This window comes from Meriones unguiculatus, chromosome 18 (genome assembly GCF_030254825.1).
Source record: "Meriones unguiculatus strain TT.TT164.6M chromosome 18, Bangor_MerUng_6.1, whole genome shotgun sequence".
Classification (NCBI taxonomy): domain Eukaryota; kingdom Metazoa; phylum Chordata; class Mammalia; order Rodentia; family Muridae; genus Meriones; species Meriones unguiculatus.
The window spans coordinates 12,270,753-12,293,940 of NC_083365.1; the positions used below are offsets into that span (position 1 = coordinate 12,270,753).

Consider the following 23,188-nt stretch of genomic DNA (forward strand, 5'->3'; position numbering starts at 1 on the left):
GAAGACATCTTCCCAGATCTGGGGAGTTTGCAGAGCAGAGCCTTGTGCTGCCTCTGAGCCTTGCACATCACCCAGGGGTTCTGTTTGACTCCATAACCGCTGCTGTCTGTGTGCAGTTATAAACTACTCTAGTACAGTCCCTGCTTCTGACTTTGGGCACCCAGTATCTCAGTGCAAAGGCTAGGTCAAGCTCGCTGATTGGAACTGCTCTGGCTGGGGACAAGGCCACTGTGGCAGCCTTCGTGACCTCCATGCAGATCAGGTGGTGAAGGGTTAGGAGGGGCAGGAATCGGAAGGCAGAGATCTGTGCAGGAAGACGGGATGGGCCAATGAAGAAGAATGGGGGCCAATAGCTCTTCTTTGAATACTCTATGCCCTAGGCAGGGCAGAACCCACCTTCCCCCTACTTTGGAGTTCTGCAAAACCTACAGGTAGGGTCCTGTGTGTGGTTACAGAAATTCAGAGGGAGAGGGAGAGGTAGAGAAAGAACAAGCTAGAGTCATCAAGAAACCTTGGGCTACTTTTTCTAATAATTTGACTGATGCTGCTTGAGCCATCTCCAGAGTCCTTCCCTTCACAGTGGCTCAGCAGGAACCTGGGTTAAAAATAGCAAAACAACAACAACAACAACAATAACACGCCCCTCCCCAACATGAAGTTATCCCGAGGACTCTGGATAGACAAGAAAGCTTAGCCTCTTAGGCCAAACCCAGCATCAATCAGCATCAATGAAATGGCCTGAAGAAAAGGTGTACTCTTTGGAGGCTGTGGGTGTGATTAAAAGAAAGCCCTGGAAGAAATTCCAGAGGGTTCCTAACCCAGCCCTTCGGTTCATAGGCGGGAAATTAAGTACGAAAAACCCATACAATAAAAACAACAAAAAGTGATTAAGCAGATTGCAGTCGGAGAGGTCTGTCTCTAGCCGCTCATCTTTAGACAAGTTACAGGCCCACCAGGGGCTGGTTCCAGGATCCCCTCAGGAAAGCAAACTGCAGTGCTCACAAGGGATTTGAGTGTTGTATGATATCATTTATCATATATGAATGAATAATGGAAAGCAGAGGTCTGTCGTGTTCAGACAGACAAAATCATGATAGGCCTAAGCACATTTTCAGTTCACAGGCGGTTGAGTCTGGGAATGTGGGACTCATAGAGAGGTCTGGTTGTAATTCTTGGTGGGCTTCTCTTCCCTCGTCTGTAAGATGTCCAGGATCCTCCCTCAGATTGCCCCTAGTCCTGATGTTCTCCGTGTTAACAGAAACCCATTCATTATATCCCAACTGTAGCTCAGTCACAATTCGCAGTGTGACTTTGGGAAAGCCGTTTTTCTTTGTGGCGCCCCGAGACATGTTCGGTCTTTTCAGGAAATGTCATTTACTGTTTAATGTGAGCCAAGGAACCCAGCTAGCTTCTCCATCCCAGCGGGTTAGACAGAATCCAACCTAACCAGAACCCATCTTCCACATCATGGTGGCCTGCCGACCTCTTCTGCAAAACATCCAGATAGGAGCTGCCAGATTTCTCAGGCTTTAGTCAGGGGAATAGGCAGCAACAGCATTCTCTGGTGCTTGGCTTTAAATCTCCCTGAGTTCAATCTCCCTCCAAATCTACTTCCTCATTAAGGAGAAATTATTGGGGGGATGGTATTATTCAACCTCTCAGTTCCTCAGTCCTTCACCTGTAAGTTGGGCCTGAAAATAGACAACCTAACAATACCTCTCTCCTGATCTGGGAAGTGGGAATGTCAGCATGGAGGACACTAGGTGGCACGCAGCCATGAGTCAGCTGCTTTAGCATTGCCAACGGCTTTCTGATGCCTAACTCAAATTGATTGCTACCTTCTGCAAATGGGCTCATACGGATGGGAGTTTAAATCTAAAGCTTCCAACATTGATGACATAAAGCTTTAGACCCAAGATTTTCTGCCAGAAATTAAGGCATGTTTGTTATAAAAGAATAGTAGTTCTGCTCTCCTTGGGTGTAATTGACCTGTGGGTCTCTGGAGAGAGCAGCCAGATCTCATTCCAAATTCAGGGTCTGAGGATAAGAATATGGTTGAGACTAAAGACCCAGTAAGAGGCTTGAATGATAACTGATCCTAGACCCACTCTTGTGCCTCACTGGTGGAGAAACGGGAGCAGGAGGACGAGGTGGCTTGCAGAGGTCCACAGTATGTCGGTAGAGCTGGGAAACAGGGCTCGGGATTCCCTGTCCTAACCATCCAGGCCTGGTTCTCTGAACACAGCTTCCAGGGAGTGGGGTGGGGATTGGATATCGTTCCCATTGCTGTCTGAGAAGGGGCCCACGAAAGAAGTTAGGAGAGCAAGGGTGACGGGCCCTACAGGCACAGTCTGATTCTAGATCTGGAATCTTCCCTTAAAGCCAACAGAATGACAATGGAGTCACCCAGGTCTGTCTCCCCCAGGCTTTGCTTGTCCTAAAGGTGATCATGTTTGGAATAAGTGGCCAAGAAAACAAGCTCAATGTAAAAGCCCCACCCCACCCCCATTTCTGTTTTGTTGAAGCTTCTCTGGAGGATTCCTTCCTTGGATTCCAACAGGGCTTAATCTGAATCACTCGTCTGGACATCATACATCATGCTCAGGAGCCATTCCTAACGCCCTGCCCCTTGTTCCCAGCCCTGCTGTGAATGCTTTCAGCAGAGGGACTGACTCTCAAGTTGTGTGGTCTCCTTGCAGCTCCCGGAGTGCTAGGTCATCAGAGACGGACTAAAGCAAAAGATCAGCCAGGCTGCCCTTGTTTAGCGAGCTGTCTCCTCTAGAGGGACAGCCCCAGTGATCAGGACTGACCATGGGGGGGTGTTCAGACCCAACAAACAAAAACTGGGAAGAAGGAAAAACATTCATTTGTGGGAAGCTGGAGAAAAAAACTCTTGTCATAAGTATTGATGTCACTAGAGAAAAAGCTATATATCTACCAAGAAAGGAAAATGTCCTAATCAGTCCCTGGAAAACCTCCCCAGGCCACGTATGTAGATGAACATACAATGCATGTCCACTATCCTGGAGAGACCACACCTCTGTCAATTCAGTTGTTGGCACAGGGTTGTTTATTTGTGCTAACAAGTTTCTGCACTTTTTATTTCATTCTATTCTGTCAGACTAAACACAAATCAAAAAAGTTGGACCTTCTTATTCTGGAAGTAATAAATAGCATGCTATATAAGCAATCTCAAAGATGGACAAAATGATATCTGCTATAAAGTTCATCCAGTCCTGCAGATACTTTTGTGAGCATATGTGTCATTTGAAACTGACTCAAGCAATGGATTATTGAGTATGTGTGTGGCTCCTTATATAGGGAGACCCACACGTATCTATGCAGATATATGGATATCGACACCATTTTCAATTGATAATAACCCATCATATGGTATAAGCTTACATGGTTGTAATAATATGCTTATATTGTAAACACATTACTCTAAGTACATATCTTTTTATTTTAAGTTTTATTTAACTTGCTTCAAGCTGGCATCTATTTTAGATTACATATATCTGTGTGCATATGGCTACATGTGACTATAGCATATTTAGGGTTAGAAATATATGAAGCATAAATGCATAATTTTTAAAATTTTCTCCTACATCCCAGAACAAATGTTTTCATTCTGTCAACTAACATGCATAATATATACACACACATGAATAAGCTATGAGAAAATGTATTGCTTTTTTTTGTTTGTCTTGTTTAAGAAAATACGCTGGACCTGGTAACTTGCAACCCCAGCACTCACAAGCTGAGGTGGAAAGATCTTGAGTTTGAAGTTGTTTTGGGCCACAGACTGCTCTCTGACACACACACACACACACACACACACACACAGAGAGAGAGAGAGAGAGAGAGAGAGAGAGAGAGAGACCCCTCCCAAAGGAAAAAAAATTCTTAAGTCATATGGGTTGCTTGAGTTAAGATTAATTTGCATTTCTTTCTTTCTTTCTTTCTTTCTTTCTTTCTTTCTTTCTTTCTTTCTTTCCTTCTTTCTTTCTTTCTTTCTTTTTTCCTTCCTTCCTTCCTTCCTTCCTTTCTTTCTTTCTTTCTTTCTTTTTTCCTTCCTTCCTTTCTTTCTTTCTTTCTTTTTTCCTTCCTTCCTTCCTTCCTTTCTTTCTTTCTTTCTTTCTTTTTTCCTTCCTTCCTTCCTTCCTTCCTTCCTTTCTTTCTTTCTTTCTTTCTTTCTTTCTTTCTTTCTTTCTTTCTTTCTTTCCCTATTTCTTTCTTTCTTTCTTTAAATCAGTAGCTTTAATTTTTAACTTCTCAACTGGGGCCAGGTCTAACAGATACTATAAAGCCAGAGTGGTCTGCTGGCAGTCCTGGCCCCGCTTTTCACTGCCATCAGACCCTTCCAAGGGCTGAACTGCAGGTTCTTCAAGGTACATGAATATCAGCAGCAGCAGCATTTCTGCTCTGAACTACGCCCCAGCTCTCTTGCTACTTCCCTTCTAATTCAGTGTGGAGCTGGGTTCCAGGGGAAGGTGGGCATCTCTCAGACTTGATGCTCCATGCCCGGGGAAACGGCTCATCACTTACCACACACTGTCGCTGCCCTTCTCCAGGGGATTCCCCATGGCATCATAGTACACATCCACACTGAGGTTTCGATCTGTGTCGTGGGCTGAGTTGAAGTTGGTGATCACCCGAGAGGGAACCCCCAGGCACCGCAGCACTGCAAAGCCAAAGTCAGTATGAGAATGCCAGATGTGGCAGAGATGAACATGCCGCATTACTGACCACCGACCCATAAAAGGCACACCACACCCAAGTTACCTGTGTTGAGGGTACCAGCAAAGACCCAACACTGGCCAAACTGGACTGGCCTGAAGCCAGACTTTTTCCATTGCTTGAGGATCTCCACGCTGCCATTCCACGTCCTTGGGTCCACACCGCCTGAATAATTGCCACTCCAGTTCCCAGAAATAACACCGTTGTCATCATTGCCATTGATCTGTGCAGAAACACCCCCACATCCCGAGTGAACCAATGCCATGTCCTGCCTACAAGAGCGACTTACAGAATTCAGAACACAAGGCAGAAGATGAGGAAGCCATGGGGCCTTGAGTTCACTTTTCTGTAATGAAAACTGCAACAAATCACTTTAGAGGGAGTGAGGGTTTTATGAGGTTAGAGGTACTTTGTTTAACGGGCCACGTTTGATGGCTCCTGAATCACATCAGTTCTGAGCTGCGGGATGGTGCGGAAGTAGGAGACTCCACAGTTTGTCAGAGGCAAGACAGGGCCTGGAAGTCCTATTTGCAGAAGACAATGGTTGTCTGCTTGGTGGGGAGTTGGGGGTGAAAGAGGATGGTGTGTTTATGGTTTGAAGTGTGTGTGTGTGTGTGTGTGCGCTTGTCTTCCAAAAATTACTTTACAACTTTAACATATAAGTTCTCAGAAAAAAATAAAGATGGAATAATTAACATTTCTTCCTTCTTATTCATTCATCCGTTTGTTCATTTGTTCATCCAACTTAAGTATGATTCTAGAGTGAGGAACACAAATGTGATACAGCATTGATGGAACACTGGGTAAGGACTCAGGAGGCCTGAGTTCTATTTTGCCGTTTCTCTTGGAGCCATACAGGAAGTACTTACAGAGGAAATGGTATCAAAGGAGTCAATACTGAGTTCATCAAGTCGTCTGTGGAGCAGGGGTCTGAGGTGAAGTGAGATCCGCCTTCCATAGAGTTGTTAGAGCTGATGGCGGGTCCCTAAGGACTTGGAAATTTCTCTCTACTTTTGTATAGGCCCGGATTTCTCCATAACAAAACTTATAAAAGAGAGCTGGGGATGGCTGGAGCTCAGTAGTTGGGCACTTGCCTAGCGTGTGTGCAGCTGGGTTCCTAGCGTGTATGCAGCAGTCCCCAGCACTGCATGTACCCACACTCGCCTTCACACACTGGCCCATCAGCGCTTCCTGTCACCTGTCTCCTGGGTGATCTTGGGAGTCAGTTTGTCTCCCTGATCCTTCACCTTCCAATACAGGGAAAGTGAAAAGTAGACACATGAAGGGTACACCTCGAGCCATCCAGCTTCCAGAGCCCACTAAACCCTGCTGTTTATTCCCCCCCCCCCCCCCCCCCGCACAGTGAAGGCCTAGACTGGGACCTCACAGAGTCCTCAACTGGTCAGGTCTGCCCCTTCTCTTTGGAGCACACGTAAGTGTTCCAAGGCTTGTGAAACTGGACAGCAGACACAGGAATATGCTGACCTCGGAGAAAGATCCCAGCCCAGAGGGGAGCTTCCTTCCCCATCATTTCCAGTGCTGGCGTGCAAGCTGGGATCTCCTAGAATCGGGAGGCTCTGCAGCTCCTGGGCTCCCGGGTCAAGGGTGCTTGGGGTAAGGTCATTGCTGGCTGAAAGCCTAGTACTTCAAAGCTCTGCATAAACCGTAATTAGCTCCTGGCCTGGCCCAGCCCAACAGGAGGGTCTGGAGAGAGTGGCGGGGAGGCATGTCTGAGGAAATCGGCTCTGAGATAGTGTGGGTTGGCCCCAGGCTGAGAGTGAGTCAGCAGCTGCTGGAGCCAGCTGGCTTCAAGGCTGGACTCACCTACTCTCTTTGCTGGTAGGAAAACTGGCTTCTTAAGTAGGCCTGAACTCCAAGTTTTACTTGACCTCTGCCTCCATTGACTACCCCTTATCCAAGTGACTTGCTTTGCAAGATTCAGCCCAGTCCCCCTTCACTCCAGTCTCCCTCCTGGCTACTCTAGGCCTCATGGATCTGAAGGTCCTAAATCTCTTTGGGTCCACCTCACTTCTTTCCTGCAAGGCTCCCTTCCAGATCCTGTTCTTTGGAGAAGCTCTCCCTAATTAAATTAAGTCATCAGCATGCCACCTGTTCAGATTTCTAACAAAGAAACTGGGCAGCTTGGGAGTGGTCCAAGATAATAAACCATGGGCCAGCATAGAAAGACGCTAAAGATGTTTCTGGATGATTATTTAGTTCAAGAAAGCTACAGTGGAAAAACTCACTTTGATTCTTAGTCTTCACTGGACACAGGGTCCCACTGTGAAGCCCAGACTGACTAGGAACTCATGATCCTCTGGCTTCCTCAGGCTCCCGAGTGTCACCACATCCAGGGACCTTTAAATTTTTAAATCCTTTTTGATGGAGACATTCTGTACATAGTGAGTGCAGAGCTGTGGCTTCCTCCAAGATTGTAGTGTGTGTGTGTGTGTGTGTGTGTGTGTGTACTGTGGTAGGAGAGGCCCTGCCTGACCAGACGGTTCAAGGCCTTGTTTGACTCACAGCTGCACACTGTGAACCCATCACAGTAGCTCCTCAGGCTTCCTTCTCTGTCTAGAAAATGAGTGGGACAATCTGTTCTCCCCCGTCATGCACTTGAGCATTCCATGCTGCCAAGGAGGCCCACATCCCAGTCTCACTGGGCACGTACTTCCCTTCCTTGGAGGCCTCGTGGTGAAGCAGAGGCCTCACTTTTCATCCCCCCCTCTCATCTCATCCCTGGTGAACACCTAACAGGTATGTTCTCATGTCATCTCAAGCCATGAGACTCAAAAGAGCTTTGAAACCAGCATGCTTGGGCTTAGTTGTGCCTTTGCTGCTCAGTCACTACCCCATGTTAGGCAAGCCGGTAGCTGACAGGAGTTCCATATTCTCTATTGGCAAGATGGGCAAGGCCATAGCTACCAAACGCGCTTGGCATGGCTCAGAGGAGACATGGAGTACGTGGATCTGATACACAATCACATGGCAGCACGATAAGCTGTAGTGGAACTTTAATTCATAATATGGCTGTTCTGGCAAGAGATCATATCCAAAGACCTTCCAGGTCTGTGTGACCCTGCTTGAATACAGTCACACCTTTAATGCCAGGAGACAGAAGCAAATAGATCTCTGAGTTCAAGACCAACCTGGTATAAAGCAAATTTCAGGCAAAGAAAAACATAGGTCCAGGTGTGGTGGCCCACGCCTTTTCTCAGTACTCAGGAGTCAGAGGCATGCAGACCTCTGAGTTCTAGTCAGTTCTGTTCAGGCAGTTCAGTTGAGTCAATGAGCTGAGAGGCAGTGCAGTGGGGTTGAGTTCATGGCAGCTCAGTTGTGGAATTCAGAGGCAGTTTTACTAGGAGATTTTTACAGAGACAGTTTTACAGAGAAAAGAAGCTAGATGTAAGTAAAGACAGAATGAGCCAGAGAATGAAAAGGAGCCAGACAATTAGAATAAATTGCTAGAGTTAGTTTGAGGCCAAGAGGAGCTATTCAGTCAGAAGCTGAGAGAAGCCATTTTGAATCCAGTCCATTTGGAGAGGGGTTTGGGCCAGAGCATCTGAGTTGAACCTGCCAGCCAGAGTTCAGAAAGAACTAGAAAGGGTGAGCTTATTCAGCAGTAAGTCTGAAAACAGTGTAGGCTTAGATTAGATTGTACAGAGGCTAGAAGCTTCCAGGACTAGGTCTAGGTTAGCAGACAGAGGCAGTAAACCTCAGAGATGATAATTACATCAGGAGAATAATAGCAAGGATTGCTTACTCTCCCTTCCTATTACTTACCATGGCACTCAGCACCCGACCAACATATTTGGGATCATTTCTGCGGGCCACGTCAGTAACAGGATCACGACGGAAGTTGAGACTCCTATCCAAAATGGAGAGGCTGATGCTCAGAATGTCTTCTTCATACTGTTTATAATGGGACCACATGTTAAGATGAAAGAAATGACCCATTGTGTTGGCTAATTAAGGGAACAAGGAGCATAATGGCGAGGACCACAGGATCTCTTTCACTTTGTGGCCTTCAGAGCTAAGAGCTCTTAAGGAGCAGCCACTGCAGCCAGCCTTTACCCACCCACTCCACTAACGCCCACAGGAGACAGCATGGCCCAGTTGACCCACAGCTCGCCGTGGACTTGGGAACAAGTTGGCCTTTCTAGCTTTGGCTTCTCAATCTGCCTAAAGACCGATCAAGCCAAACTCATCTCAAAGTTCCTTTGTGACTCTGACGGTGATCTTGAGCATGGTGTTTAGATTCTTGGAAAGCTAGGTATAAAAATAAAATGTGTGGCCGAACACATATGTAAAGCTCGTTTTTACAAAATCAGGCACACGTGAGCTGTTCCACATACTAGCTCTTGTTGCCATACATCTTTGCATTTGTTTCTCCTTCTTCGTGAAACCTTCTTCTGCAAGATAGCTACCTCTCCAGGCTCAAAAGCGCCTTCTTAAGAAAGGCTTTCACAAAGCATCCCACCAAAAATAGCCCTGCTCCCACCCCTCGGTGTATCATATGCTTTTATCCTCATCTTTTTTTTTTTTTTTTAATGCAGTCAACACACAGACTCAACTTAGGAAATTGCTATAGTTAGCTGCATAGTGGAACCTGACATGGGCCAACAGGAACCTGCCCACCCACTTCTCTGTGTGTAGGTACCCTGGCTACCCAAGGTACTTCATTCTGATGCCTTTACTTATCACCTGGAAAATAAAAAGCGAAAAGGCGTTCCTAAACATTTTCTAAGTTGAGAAACTGTGGGAACTCTCTGGACTCAGATGGTAATGTAAAACAAAGGCTATTGTCTGTGAAAGGCCAAATATGCACAATGATGGAGCTTTATCACATTTTTTGTGTGAGATGGAAAGAGGGAGCTACATTATTGTCCTGGGATTCCTTGCTGTGCCTTTTTCTTATTTGTGTGTCATGGCATCAGAAATATTTCACCCCATCAATTCAGTAATGAGTCCACCTAGCCTACTAGATTGTGACTCCTTTGGAGCAGGAAATTTATTCATCTATATCATTGGCGTTCAGCTTAGGGCTCAGAACAGAGTAGGCAATCAACGAATGTGTTCCAAATGAATAAACAGATAGAAGAGCAGAAAAACAGGCAAACTCTGCTATAAGCCCTGAGCATATTGGGCATTAGGGAGGTAACGCCAGCTTTCTTATGGTCTTTTTACCTGTCCAAAATTCCAGCCAACCATGCCAATTCGATTTGTGCTGCCCACGTAGATGATGCCAGAATCTTCTTCAACATACTCTTGTCTTTCGGCGTGGTTACTCATAAAGACATCATCCGCTATTACACACATATACACAGACACACACACACAGAAAAACAAACAAACAAACAAACAAACAAAGATAACTTAGTGAACCAATGAAATCAGTTCTCTCCCCACTCCTGAAAACTGGTGTTGGGGTTAGAGCAAGAGTCACTTTGGGTCTATCCCCCAATCTCTATGAAGAAGTCTTGGGCTATCAGGCTTCCAGCTCTCACTGTGGGCACTCAGGCTTGAAAGAGCAGCGAGGCTGGCCTGAGAGTCTAAATACTGGACCCAAGGCTGAGATATTTGCTCCTTCAGATAAAGGGGTACTGCCACATGGTAGAATTTTACCGTAGTCACTGCCTCTTACAATTTGTCATTCTTTACAGTGTATAAAGTCCCCACAATCCCCACAGAAGCCCCAGAAAATAACAGTATGATGTGCACTTAACGGGGAAGAATTGGAGGATGAGCTAAGATTCGCACAGCTGGTGAGTGCAGAGCTTCTGAGCAGCAGCTTTTCTGCTCCTTCCACAGCCCACTAACTTTCACCAGTCAGATCTAGGCAGTCCACAGGGAGCCCACCCTAACCATCTTTCCCTTCCACACTCGCTGCTCTGTCAGGGCCGTGTGGGAATACCTTCCAGCCACGGGTTGAAGAGCAGTACGAACGTGCCGAGCCTCAGAGAGGCGACCCTGCCCCTGGAGGAGAGCTCCAGATTCAGTGTGTACCACCCAATGGGGGCATTGGCAGGACTGGCAAGAGCGATGACCAGACTGTTGTCATTGTTGGCCTTGAGCGCTGCGCTCCAGCCGCTGGTACTTCTCTCGGAGACCGAAAAAACAGCCTTTGTCCTGGCTGACTCTGAGGGCTGGGGGCCTGTCAAAGAGAGAGAAAAGTGAAGCCAACAAAGGGGTGCTTCAGAGAGAAAGCAGGCCTTGATGCTACTGAAAGTTTCTCTAGGCCAGTGGCTCTCAACCTGTGGGTCATGGCCACCTAAGACCATTGGATAACACAAATGTATTTTCATTCTGATTTCCAACAGTAGCCCAGAGCCCAATGGGCAACTCAGGACTCGTGTGTGGAGGGGGCAGAGTGAGTACCTGTGGAGGCGATGAAATTCAGATCTTCTCCAGACTCAAGACGTCGGTTGCAGACTAATACCATCTCCCAGGGGTATCCTCTCCGCACGATGAAGTCCTGGCTGGAGAACTTGTCTGTGTGGTGTGCCCTCCGGTTCACAGACATCTGCCAGTTGACATTTTGGATCTCTAAAGCTGTGAGACAGAGAGTAGAAGCTGAAGCCTTGTTGGGAAGGGGAGAAGCGTGCAGCAGGCCAAAAGGGCATCCAAGAGAAAGGGGGCAAGGTAGAGCTGAAGGTCTAGAAGCAATCCCGTGAAGACACAAAAGCTTTGATTCTGCATGGCAGAATGGTCATCACTTGATCCCATTCAGCCTTTCTGTACTCAAATACTTCAACTCACGTGACCCAAGATCACATAAATGTCCTGCCTTCCAGACGGCCAAGCCAAGGCATACACTATTGCCTCTGCCCGAGTCTCTCCTTGCACCTGATGACGTGTTATTAGGCCTTGAGGTGTAAGTAGGCTGAACACTCAGGGAAATATCACTCAACTGGCGAGAAGAACCGTGCCAGGAGAGACTGGGGAGACAGTTTGGTGGTAAAGTACTCGCTGTGAAAGTGAGAGGACCTAGGTTCAGGTCCTAAGCCCTACATTAACAGTTGGGTGTGGTGGTCTGCACCTGTAGCCCCAGGACCAGGGCTGGAAACAGGCGGGAATCCAGGGCTTGCTCACGAGGCAATGTAGACGAAACAGCAAGCTCCAGATTCAGGGAAAGACCTTCCTTGGGAAATGTGGTGGGGGGGACTGTGAAAGGCGCCCGGATAACCGTAGACAAGACATTCCCAAACACACTCGCAAACAGTGCACTCCAGGACACACACGGTGGGGGGGGGGGGAGGGAAAGAAAAGAGCGATCTCCTCAGAGCTCCAACAGATCTGAGAGGAGGCGATTTCTCTAACACCCAAATGCATTTTACCAGTGCTTACTTCTGTATATTCTAGCTTTATCTCTGTATTCACTAAATCCTTGGGTGCTAGAGAGACCAAGCATGCCCCTAAGCAGCATTGACAGGCTTGGAGGTGGGGGGATGTTAGCAGCAATGACTTGTAAGTGCTCTCTAGGAAAAGTGCTTCCAAGGACGAATCTCCCAGAACACATCCTCCTCCCCTTCTCCTCAGATGATCGTGGAAGCAATGGAGTGAAACTACATGAGGCTTATGAGACATAACGTGATATATAAGATATTTAGCTCAAACAAACTTGCTGAGAAGTCTTACTCTTTTGAGTTATGGCTGGGATGTTACACCACTCATTCCTCTGCAGACCAAACTGGCCTTTGTTTTCATGATGAAGTAGAGTTTTGATGAACATATGATGACATGTCCCGGGGTCAGAAATCATTCCAATTTGTATGGCTTGACAGACTGTCTGTGAGGATACACTTTCTTGATCTTTATATTTTGATGCCTAACATACCACTTGACTGATCAGACACACAGGGAATGAAGTAATATGTAAATGAACAAAGAAAAGCTAACATCAAAAAATAACTGTCTTGGGGCCTGGAGAGATGGCTCAATAATTAAGAGCATTGGCTTTTCTTCCAGAGGACCCAGTTAGGGACCCAGAATCCACTGGGGGCTAAGAACTGTATGTAGCTCCAATTCAGGGGACCTTATACCTTTATCTGGCTTCTGCAGGCCACTGAGCACACAGGTCATGCACAGACATGTATGCAGGCAAAACAGCCACACACATAAAACAAAGATAGATAGATAACCAAAACCTGTTTTGAATACAGCTCAAAATGTAGTCTATATAACAAGGTAATTGTAGGATATTCAAAGTGTGTTGTTTGTGCGTGTGTGAGAAACCTATTATTTGTAAAGCACTGTTAGACACTTTGGGAAGAGAAACATGGGAAATGTAGTTTGAAAAAGAAAGGTCTTTTTCCACAGATAAGACAAGAGAAAACTATGGGGAATGATGGTATGGGAAGAATCTATTTTCTTTCAACTAAAGGTACACAGGAAGTGGAAACAAGAGAAAAGTGTGTGTGTTTGTGTGTGTGCACACACACATATATCTGTGTATATGTGTGTGTGTGTGTGTGTGTGTGTGTGTAGAGATCAGAGTCTGTAGAGATCAGAAAGGCTTTACTGAAAAGATTTGGCCTTAAAAGAAAGCAGAAAAAGAAAAAAAGTGGTACTCAGCATATCTAATCACCAGGAAATGCAAGTCAAAATCACAGTGAAATATTACTGTAAAATATTATCCCAGTGGGAATCAATACTACCCAAAATACAAAAGATAAGAAATGATATGAGATAATAAAAAAGAAACCCTTATACACTGTTGGTAAAAATGAAAATTATTACACTGCAGCCATTACAGAAAACAGTATGGAGGTCCTTCAAGACAAATTAAAAGTTGAACTGCCCTATGATTGAGCAACCACACCATCAGTATGTATCAGAGAAATGGAATAACTAGAAGGAAATCTCTACTTCCATGTTTATTTTAGCTTTCGGTGGGGAGGAGTCAGGATCTTGCTGTGTAATCCAGACTAGCTTATTTTAAACATTCCTAAGCACAAGTCTGTTCATGAATGGATAAAGAAATGTGGTATCTACATAGACAGTGAAATGTTACTCAGACATAGAAAAATGAAGTCTCATTTTCTGGGACAAGCGTGGGTAGAGCTAGAGGACATTATGTTAAGTGTGAGAAGCAAGGCACAGAGTACAATGTGGTTCGTTCACTTGTGGAACACGGAAAGGCTGATTTCATAGAAGTTGAGGGAAGAATGGTGCTGGCCAGAGACTGGAGGCTACGAATGGACAGAGAGCTGGGGAAGCGCTGACCAGTGGGCACCAAGTTACAGCCAGATAGGAGTAAGGAGTCCTGTGATTGTTAGAAATGAAAAGTATTTGAGGAGATGGAAATGTTCAACCAGAATTTAACAACACATGATGTACACATATAAATCACCACACCATGCCTCCTAAGTATGGCAATTCACATAGACCTTGGGAGGGGAGAGCTTCATTGGATACCAAAGGACATTCTGCATTCCAGACAAAAAGGCTCCACAGGCTCTAGGAAGTGAGGTATAATTGCCTGTCTAGAGCAGGGGTCCTGTCCTGAAGGAGAAAATGGGGGGTCTGAGACAGGAGCTTCTACCATAGCAACTTCAGACAAATGAGCTCTTTCTCTGGGATGGTGAGCCAAACACTGCTTTTGGAGAATCACAATGTGATCCTGCCACTGGATCAGGGTACTAAATATTTTTTTCATTCATAAATTTCCTATTCATTCATGCATTCATTCACTCACTCCACAAACATTTATTGAAAGAATAAGTTAAAGCATTTTTATACAACTTAGGGGACATCACTGTACATAGTCTCAGATTGAGACAGCTCAGACCTAGGACACTGCCTGGCAGATGTACAGAGCTGTATACAGCTAGGGACTAGGGACTAGGTCTGTCTAGGGCAATGGTCACCCATTTTCAAAAACCCTGTCTTCTATGATTTTGCTCACTACCTTCTGAGCATCCCAGATGCTGAGAAGTGGTAGAGATTTGCTTTTTGTCTTGTTTCAAAGAAAAGAGGGGCTTTGCTGGATGGTGGCACATGCCTTTGATCTCAGCACTCAGGAGGCTGAGGTGGGTGAATCTCTGAGTTCAAGACCAGCCTGGTCTACAAAGTGAGTTCTAGGAAAGCCAGAGGCTGCTACATAGAGAAATCCTGCCTCAACAAACACAAAAGAAAGCAAATACAAATAAATAAGGGGGGAAAAAGAAGAAAGGAAGGAGGAAAGAAAAGAAAGGGAAGGAAAGGAAAATAAAAGAAAAAGTAAGAGAAGAGAAAGGAAAGGAAAAGAAAAGAAAAGAAAAGGAAAGGAAAGGAAAGAAAAGAAAAGGAAAGGAAAGGAAAGGAAAGAAAAGAAAAGAAAAGAAAAGAAAAGAAAAGAAAAGAAAAGAAAAGGAAAGAAAAGAAAAGAAGGGCTTAGTGCGACATGCAATTTCAGAAGTCCCGAGCCTCCCTGGATTTCTTCATCCCCAAAATGATGCATGCCAGGAGGTAAAGCTCACTCTGCTAGACCATGAGCTGTTTGGGAGCAGAAGGTGTACCCCAGATGGCTCTCTGTTGAGAACAGGGAAGGCTAGAAGGGTGGAGAGATCCACATTTATGGTTGGCATCTGTTTCCCCTCCAACAGGTCTACCCTTCTTCGCTCTCCTAACATTTGTGCTCTCTGCTGCAGCTGTGTCTTCCTCATTCAGTGTAGAGACCATGGGCTGTGCTCTGAAGGAATGCTCAAGACGAGACTGAACTTCAGGGTGCCGGGGCTGTAAGGACCTGGTCCTTCCTACCAGGGATGCCGCACACAGGTCAGGTGCAGTGCGGTCATCGTGATGATGACTAGAGCATTAGCTGAAGTTTACTGGGCTTTGATGTGCTTACCAGCACCCCAGGTCTTTACCTGGCTTAGCCCATTAACGCTGTGAGCTGCATTCGGAGTCACCTGCCTTACAGATGAAAGAGCCAAGATGAGGGGAAGCCTTGGTCATAGTTACCCCATTCTTGAGTGGGTTACGGTAGATACACAGACACGAGAGTCATGAGTAGTTTTGTGAGATATGCAAGGCTTCCCTGAGCTGTAGGAAGAAGGAAAGGCTGACTCACATTTGTCCCCAGCATGCGGTGCCTCATTGGTTGACCACACAGAGACTCCATTATGTGTGCCATCCATGAACTTTGACAATTGAAAACAAGCTCAGGAGACAAGGCCTCCCACCCGGTACCCAGAAATCAGCAGAACAGGGACTACACTGTGTGACAGAATCAGAAATGTACATTTGGTCTCTGCCTTTTCCTGGCATAAGTCTCCTAAAACATTAGGAATCTTGGAAAGGGTGAGTGTCTTTTTGAACTAATGATAACTGGTGATTGGGTGCTTCCAACAGCCTCAGGATAGTGGCTGATTGCCTGGGAAACCAACCATGTGGTCAGAGGGCTGGAGAGTTCAGTATCATGACCCTGCTCTTCAGAAAGGAGAAAGTGACATGATCATCAATGACTATGGTCATCATTAATCATTAACTAACTCTGTAATCAATCAAGAATGCCTATGTCATGAAGCCTTCATAAAATCGGAAAAGAGAGCTTGAAGAGCTTCTGTGCTGGAGAATATCAGAGATGCTAGGAGGGTGAGGACTTCCTTTGCCCTTCGTGTCTCTCCATCTAACTGGCCTGACCTTTGATAAGAAACTGATAGTCTAGTGAATGCCTTGTTTTCCCGAGTTCTACGAGATACTCTAGCATATCTTTCATCTTGAGTGGACAACTCCCTCCCAATTTTGTAGCTGGTTGGTCAAAGCAAGGTACTAGGAAGCTGAGAAACCAGCCCCACCTTACTTTGTTCCTAGGAGTCTGTAGTCAGGTTAAAGTTTTATTTACTGTAAAACTTAAGTCTCTGTCCCTCAGAGCTGGGCTGCACACCACCCTGTAACCATGAAATGTTCTGTAACAAACGCTCCAGGAAGATCTCTCTCCTTAACTGCTTTGTAAAATCCTGGTTGTCTGGTCTCGCTTCTGTAGCCATGCTTTCCCCTACCTTTTGGTTTTGCTCTATAAAAGGGGTTTGAGAAATAGGCCTGGGGCTGGTCTCATAAACCCCACCCTAGGGGGAGACAGCCACAAGTTTGGCTCTGATGCGTACACAAATAGAACTTGCTTTAATTTGGCTATAATTTGGGTAGGTGGTCTTTCTTCTCAAATCCACGGGGTTAACACAGCCCTGTGAAACTGAGCGCTTATCCCATAGAGTTTGTGCTAACTCCAGTGTCAAGACTGAGTTCAGCCATAGGACACCTAGTTAATGCTGTGAGAGAATTGGCTGGTGTGGAAGCTTCCCCCATTTGGTAACCAGAAGCGCTGTAAGCAGACTGGAAGGGAGCAGTGTTTCCTTTTCACCAGATATTACCGACTCTACTCTGACACTGTGTCCCGAGTTCTTCTCTTGGGAATAGGTCCCACGTAAGATTCAGAATCCAGAAGGTCGCGTAGGTGGGTGGTGAGGGGTCCCCAGGCTGCACGGTCTACCCTGACATTGAATCCTAACCAACAGGGACAGTGTTCACAGGGGAAGAAACATGGTCTCAGAGGGCAATCTTCAGGGACAGTGAAGGACAGGGAATGAACAGAGTGGTCTGCCTTGCTGTCCCAAGGAGAGCTGCACAGGAAGGCTGTGTGTTCAAAAAGCATCCTCCCACCAGCTGCCTATCTCTGACCTTGTCCCTCCCATGAACCTCTAAATCAGGGACTCACATTTGTGGGGGGCCAGGAGGGCCCGGCTATGCCCATCTCATTGCTCTGATAGAGCACCCCTCTTCTGCTTTGCCAGAAGAATAGGAAGGAAAGGGGCGAAGGTGTCAGCCCTCACAGAGTCTCTTCATGTTGAAGGCACATGACTATGTTTTAGTCTGAGCTGTTTTCTATGGCAGTTTGGGTGAAAGAAAGAGACGAAGAGAGAATCTTACTGGCCTGAAATCACGTCACACACTTAAAAATCATCAGCAGGAAAAAGAAGGGTTGGTGGGATAGCTTTGCTTCAAGGCACTAGGCTAGACTGCACAAAGCTCTGGGTTTGAGTCCTACCACTGGGGGAAAAAAGAGGGAAAAGAATCCCAAGAAAACTTATAAGCTTTCTAAGCATGAAGATGGGGAGACCTGGAAAAGCAGCTGCCTCCAAGCCAATTCCCCAGCTGTCTCACTCCAGGCCACCTCACAATTTCGCACTGGGCTGACTTACTGCTCTGGTGTCAGGCTAAAGACATTTCTCACCTGCACCCCAAATATCAGTGTCACCAGCATTCCTAACGGAGAGGCTGCTAAATTCTATCCCAATGTACGCTTGCTCCCTCTTCCTAACAAAAGTCCCATTTTAACAGGCTGTGCGTCTCACAGGTTCCCTTAGCTGAAGCTGGGTGCACATGACTCATGTCTGACCAGTGACTTGTAGGCTGGACATTCCAATGAGTCTCATTTAAATTGCAGAAATATGCATATAGGAAATAAACTGACATCTTGAACGTTTCAAGGTACACTTCAGTGGGTTTTATTATATTTGTATGTTTGTCCCGTGAACTCTATCTAGTTTCCAAAAGATGCTTCCTGCCCATAATCGTCACTCCTTACTCCCTCCTGTCTTCTGACTGCTGGTCTGTTTCCCACTGCTAGGGTTTTGTCTGTTCCGGACATCTGATATAAACTGAATCACACAGCATGGGGCGGTCTTTAGGTCTGCCTTCTTGCATTTTTTACCATGTTTTCAAGGCTCATTCATACTGCAGAGTGTATGGACAGCTTCTCTTACGGCTGAACCATATTCCATTACACGAATAAACCACATTTTGTGTATCTTCTACTCAGTGGATGGACACGGTTTGTTTCTACATTTTGGCTGTTGCGAAAGGTGCTTTAATGAAGCAAGCATTTCTTTGAAGTTCTGTCTTCAATTCTTTTAAAGAGGACTTTTGGTTCTGACACAGTCTCACTATATAACCCAGGAGGGCCTTGAATGGATGACCCCATTCTACGTCTATACCACTTTGAACGTGCCCAAGCTTGCCTGAACTTTTGATCCTCCTGCCTCAGCCTCCCCATGCTGAGATGACATCACCTCGTCATTACCTTCATACCCACCCAAGGAACCTCTTTAACAGCAGTTGGCAGATGTGCTTGGCCTATTTTTCCTCCCCCTTCTTCCATCCTGTAGAAGGATGTGATTGAACTACAATGGCCATCTCAGATTACACGGGGCCATGTGTGAAAGTGAGGTGTGAGGCTGGCTAGAGCCTCTGCTCTGAGAGTTATGCTTTCCCTTCCCCTCCCAGATACACCTACATTCAGCTCTCTCACGAGGAAATGAACTTCTCTATTGTTTATTTTTCCAAGTCGCCGTTTTATGGGGGCTCACGATCATTTACAAGTAAACCCAATCCTATGACCCCGTGGTTATATCCCTTGCCCATCTCTTCTGTGGCTCACGTCTGGCAGGACAGCATGAGAAGATGCCAGGCTGTGAAAGGAGATTACTATCAGCCAAACAGACCCTTATCAGCCCTGCTCTATAAAGGAATTGCTGGCAGCAGACAGTTGGGATGCCGTGGCTGGTAAGTGTTGGGCTGAAAAAGGAGCCGGCAGGGTGCCAGCATGGCGGGACTGACGCTTAGGGGGCTGGGCTCCCGCACACACTTGTCTGGACTCTGCTCCTTATAACATCTTCTTTAGACAAAGGTGCATTCTTATCCTATAGACTTCTGAAGTTAATTAATGCTAATAAAATGATATTTTATGTATTGTTTTATGTGTGGAAGTGATTTACTTGCATGGATGTCAGTGAACTATGTGCATACCGGGTGCCCTCAGAGGCCGGAAGAGGTCATCAGATGCCTTGGAACTGGAGTTATGCATGGCTGAGATAACACAGGAGTGTTAGGAACTGAACCTGGGTCCTCTGCAGGAACAAGTGCTCTAAACCCCCACTGAGACAGCTCTGCAGTCCCAACTAAAGGAAATTCTAAAGGTCACTTAGCTGCCTGGATTTCAGGATAGCAACTTCACCAAGAAAGACATTGTAGTGTTCTTTTACATTGATCTGTAACTGAGTACCATAATATACTTTGATATTTTCTCAATTCCATCACCTCGCAAAATATGCAGATCACAGTCTACTAACCTGATGTCCACAATCTGAAAAGGATTGCAATGGACATCTTGATAAATAGTGATATAATTCAATATAATTCCCATATTATACTTCAGACAATCCAGATCCTCCAAACTCCACCCCAAAATAGCAGAAGTGATCCACTGAAATCACAGAGTGGTTTAGAAGCAGAGCTAGGCCTAGAAGCCAGGTCTCATAGCCGAGTCACTGAGTCACTCCCAGCGCCACTCCCTCAGGCTCCCAGCCCTGGGCAGCCACTCCCTGGCTCCTGGACTCACTGCCAGACACATTCTCCTTTCTCCCTTTCCAGCCTGTGTCAATTGCTTTGAGCATCCCCCCCCCCCCCCCAAGCCAGGTACAGCGCGCGTAGCCACATTTCCTGGCACCCAAGGCCAGGATCTGTCAGTAGGCAGAGGAAGGATCTGGTAAAGTTTCCTGGGGTGAAAAGAAACCCTAGACAGGCTGAGAGGCCTTGGGTAAGGACCTCAATATCTGAATTGTGGGTGCCTCAACAGTCCAAAGGGAGCAGTGAGACCTCAACACCCACCTCTTCTCAGGTTACCCCTAAAGGTTGGAGAACACATGTGTCTGAGTACTTCACCTGTCACAGCAAAACAACACAGGGTTGGGAAGGCTGGCGTGCTCTCACTCTCTGCCAGGCACTGAGCACTGCACTTGCCTGGCAGTTTACAGATGGAGGACTTATAAGTTCAGCTGGGCGGACTCATTTCTCCAACATCACAAGCTCAGACAGAACCTAGGCCTAAGCTGGAATCCAATTTTACTTGACAAAAATCTGACTCCAATCTGCTAGCTGCAGCCAACCACCCTGGTGCCGCGGAGGCTGGCAGAGAGAAGGCACTAACCGCAGCCAACTCCATGCCCAGGCATCATGCTGACAGGTAAGAGGCGAAAGACTCCCCATGCTTCCTTTCCAAAGAGATTACACGAAACTTCTCCTGACAGGGGCTTCAAGCTTCTACACACAGGAGAGTGATGTCCCGATCCAAGAGTTTCCCAAACCAATCAAACCAGGATCCCCAGATTCGGAGCATCTCTGGCATTTAAAAAGCAGCTTTCCTGAGGATTCTAAATGTATAGCCAGGGCTGAGAATAGTTACCTTAGGCCTATGCATCATTTCATACTTGTCAAAGCTCCTTCACACTAATGAGTTGTGCAGCTGCTCCCCGGGGGAGGCAGGGGAGAAGCTGCTACCAACTTCTCCCAAGGGAGGAAGGCTCAGCAGAGGTAGTGCCGTTTCCTTCGGAAGCCATCTCTCAGCCAGGAGACACAGCCCAGTTCCCTTTCCCCCTGACTGATCCAGAAAGACTTTCCAAACTCCAGCACACACCCCAGCCTGGCACGCTGGCCCCGGGGAGGAGACTGGCTGCCCCATGGTCACATCACAGCCCTGCAGGGTAGAGGTCACGTAGGGAAACCATTGGAGGTGAACATGAAGCGTGCATGGACTCAAGGATACCTTGAAACAGGTGAAAGGGAGATGAGGAGTGACGTGTGCTAGGGAGGAACTTAACAGAAGGGCTGCTCTGGAAATCACCTGGGTGTAGAGGATGGATTTCATCTCAGGGGTTTTGTCTTTTTAGCTTCTGAGATCAGACGAGATCAGGTGCGTTCAGGGTGATATGGCCGTAGATGGGATTTTGTCTTTTTAAAATCAGAGTATCCTCTATTTATTCTTTGGCCCTTCCATACATGGAAACAATGTATCTTGATCGTACCAATTCTCCTCCTTCTGCTCTCCTTTGGCACCTTCTCAAAAGGTTTTCTTAAGATCCCACGGGAAGTAGGAAACAGGCTCACTAAACAAAATCCCAAGTGTGAATAAGTTGTGTTAAACACTCCCCTAGGCAAGTACAATCCGCTATAGAGGTAAGGAAACAGACTGACAGGGTAAGGAGTCTAAGGCCACTAGAAGGCACAGGGCTGAAAGCCAATCCATTCACCAGCCCTGCTCCTGAATACGATCCTAAGTACAGTTAGAGCAGCCCAAACGGCAAGCGGGCTCGGCCTCTGAGGAGTGGGTAGCAGGTGCTGAGCAAGGTGAGGGGGCCATTGAGCTAGGGCAGGGGGGAGGTAGCTGGTCTTTAATGCAAAAACTTTTTTTGTGCGGGGGCTGGGGTCTCAAGATATGGAGCCCAGAGAGATGACCTGCTTTTCAGAGAGCATAGATATTTCTCTGGTCCAAGTAACTGAAATAAGGATGTGGAAAGACCCTTGGGAGATTGTAGATGTAGACAAAGAAGTCAGGAACCCAGGAGGAATTCCTGACAGTTCCCTGCAAGAAAGCAACTGAAGTCCTGGTTCCAGAAAAAGTTCTGGCCGCTCGCCTGCTGGGAACCCATACAAGCTCAGGTCTGGACACAGCGGAGTGGAAAAGCACCATGGTGCTGGCGGTTTGGTTCTTTTTTTATTTTATTTTTATTTTTATTTTTGCTACCAACTTGCTTTTTGACCTTAACGAGGCTCTACCTGTTCCCAGGGCTCACTCTCTTTCTGGCAGAAGGTCAGTGTACTAGATGACATCACCATTCCCTTTTGGTGACATTTACTAGCATCTCAGCCATGCCTGTATTCATGAGAGGGAATGATGGGTGGTTAAAAAAAAAACCAAAAAAAAAAAACATTCTCTGTCCAGTCCTCATCTTGAGATTTTCTCACATGGCCATATCCACCTCTGGGTTGGTACTCTGTGCTCCTAACCACCATTCACCCTATTTTACAGATTTGACTCATGCCTTGTTTGGGTTTGGCATTGCTGCTGTCAAGGTCCAGGGCCGAGCACCACGATAGGCAGTAATTAACAGGGCCCAAATCCTCGAGAGTCAAAAAACCTGCACTTCTTGTTCCTTTTCAGTCGCCTGCCTTCCCCGGTGCTGTTGGTAGGGATAGCCAGGATCTTGAGGTACATTTGCCATGTCTGCTCCTGGGCTTCCGCACAGCAAGTCAAGCTGGGGAGCCTGCCAGCGTGACAGGCCCTGTCGTTTATTTAGGAGCGTGCTAGGTGATGGTTTCTCAACACTCAGCTTCCACGTGTGTGTGTCTCTCCTGCCCCTGTATCACTGTGAAATTTGCTTTCCTCTCTCTGCTACTGACAGCTGGCAGGCGTGTACTGAGAAATGCAGAGTGCTAGCTGGATTGGCTTCATAGGTAGCAACAAACGTGTGAAAGCAGTACCAATAAGCCAAAGCCTGTCCTCGAAGGGATTGCTACTTTCAGCTGTGTTGAACGTCCTTCCCAACACTCCATCCATTCTGGCCATGTTCCGCCACTGAAATATGTTAGATGAACCCAGCAGGCACTCTAGAATAAAGTCACCTCTGAACAT

General features: G+C 46.5%; 1 protein-coding gene across 1 annotated transcript in view; it reads right to left on the reverse strand.

Annotated features, from left to right (window-relative positions):
* Positions 1-23,188, reverse strand: part of Tgm3 (transglutaminase 3) — a 38,524-nt gene that overhangs the window by 15,127 nt on the left and 209 nt on the right. The window contains exons 2-7 of the mRNA XM_060371396.1: positions 11,119-11,292; positions 10,655-10,894; positions 9,928-10,046; positions 8,524-8,652; positions 4,786-4,963; positions 4,549-4,684 (exon numbers count right to left, since the gene is read on the reverse strand). Coding sequence (XP_060227379.1) covers positions 4,549-4,684; positions 4,786-4,963; positions 8,524-8,652; positions 9,928-10,046; positions 10,655-10,894; positions 11,119-11,292 — 976 coding nt within the window. The remainder of the gene's footprint in view (positions 1-4,548; positions 4,685-4,785; positions 4,964-8,523; positions 8,653-9,927; positions 10,047-10,654; positions 10,895-11,118; positions 11,293-23,188) is intronic.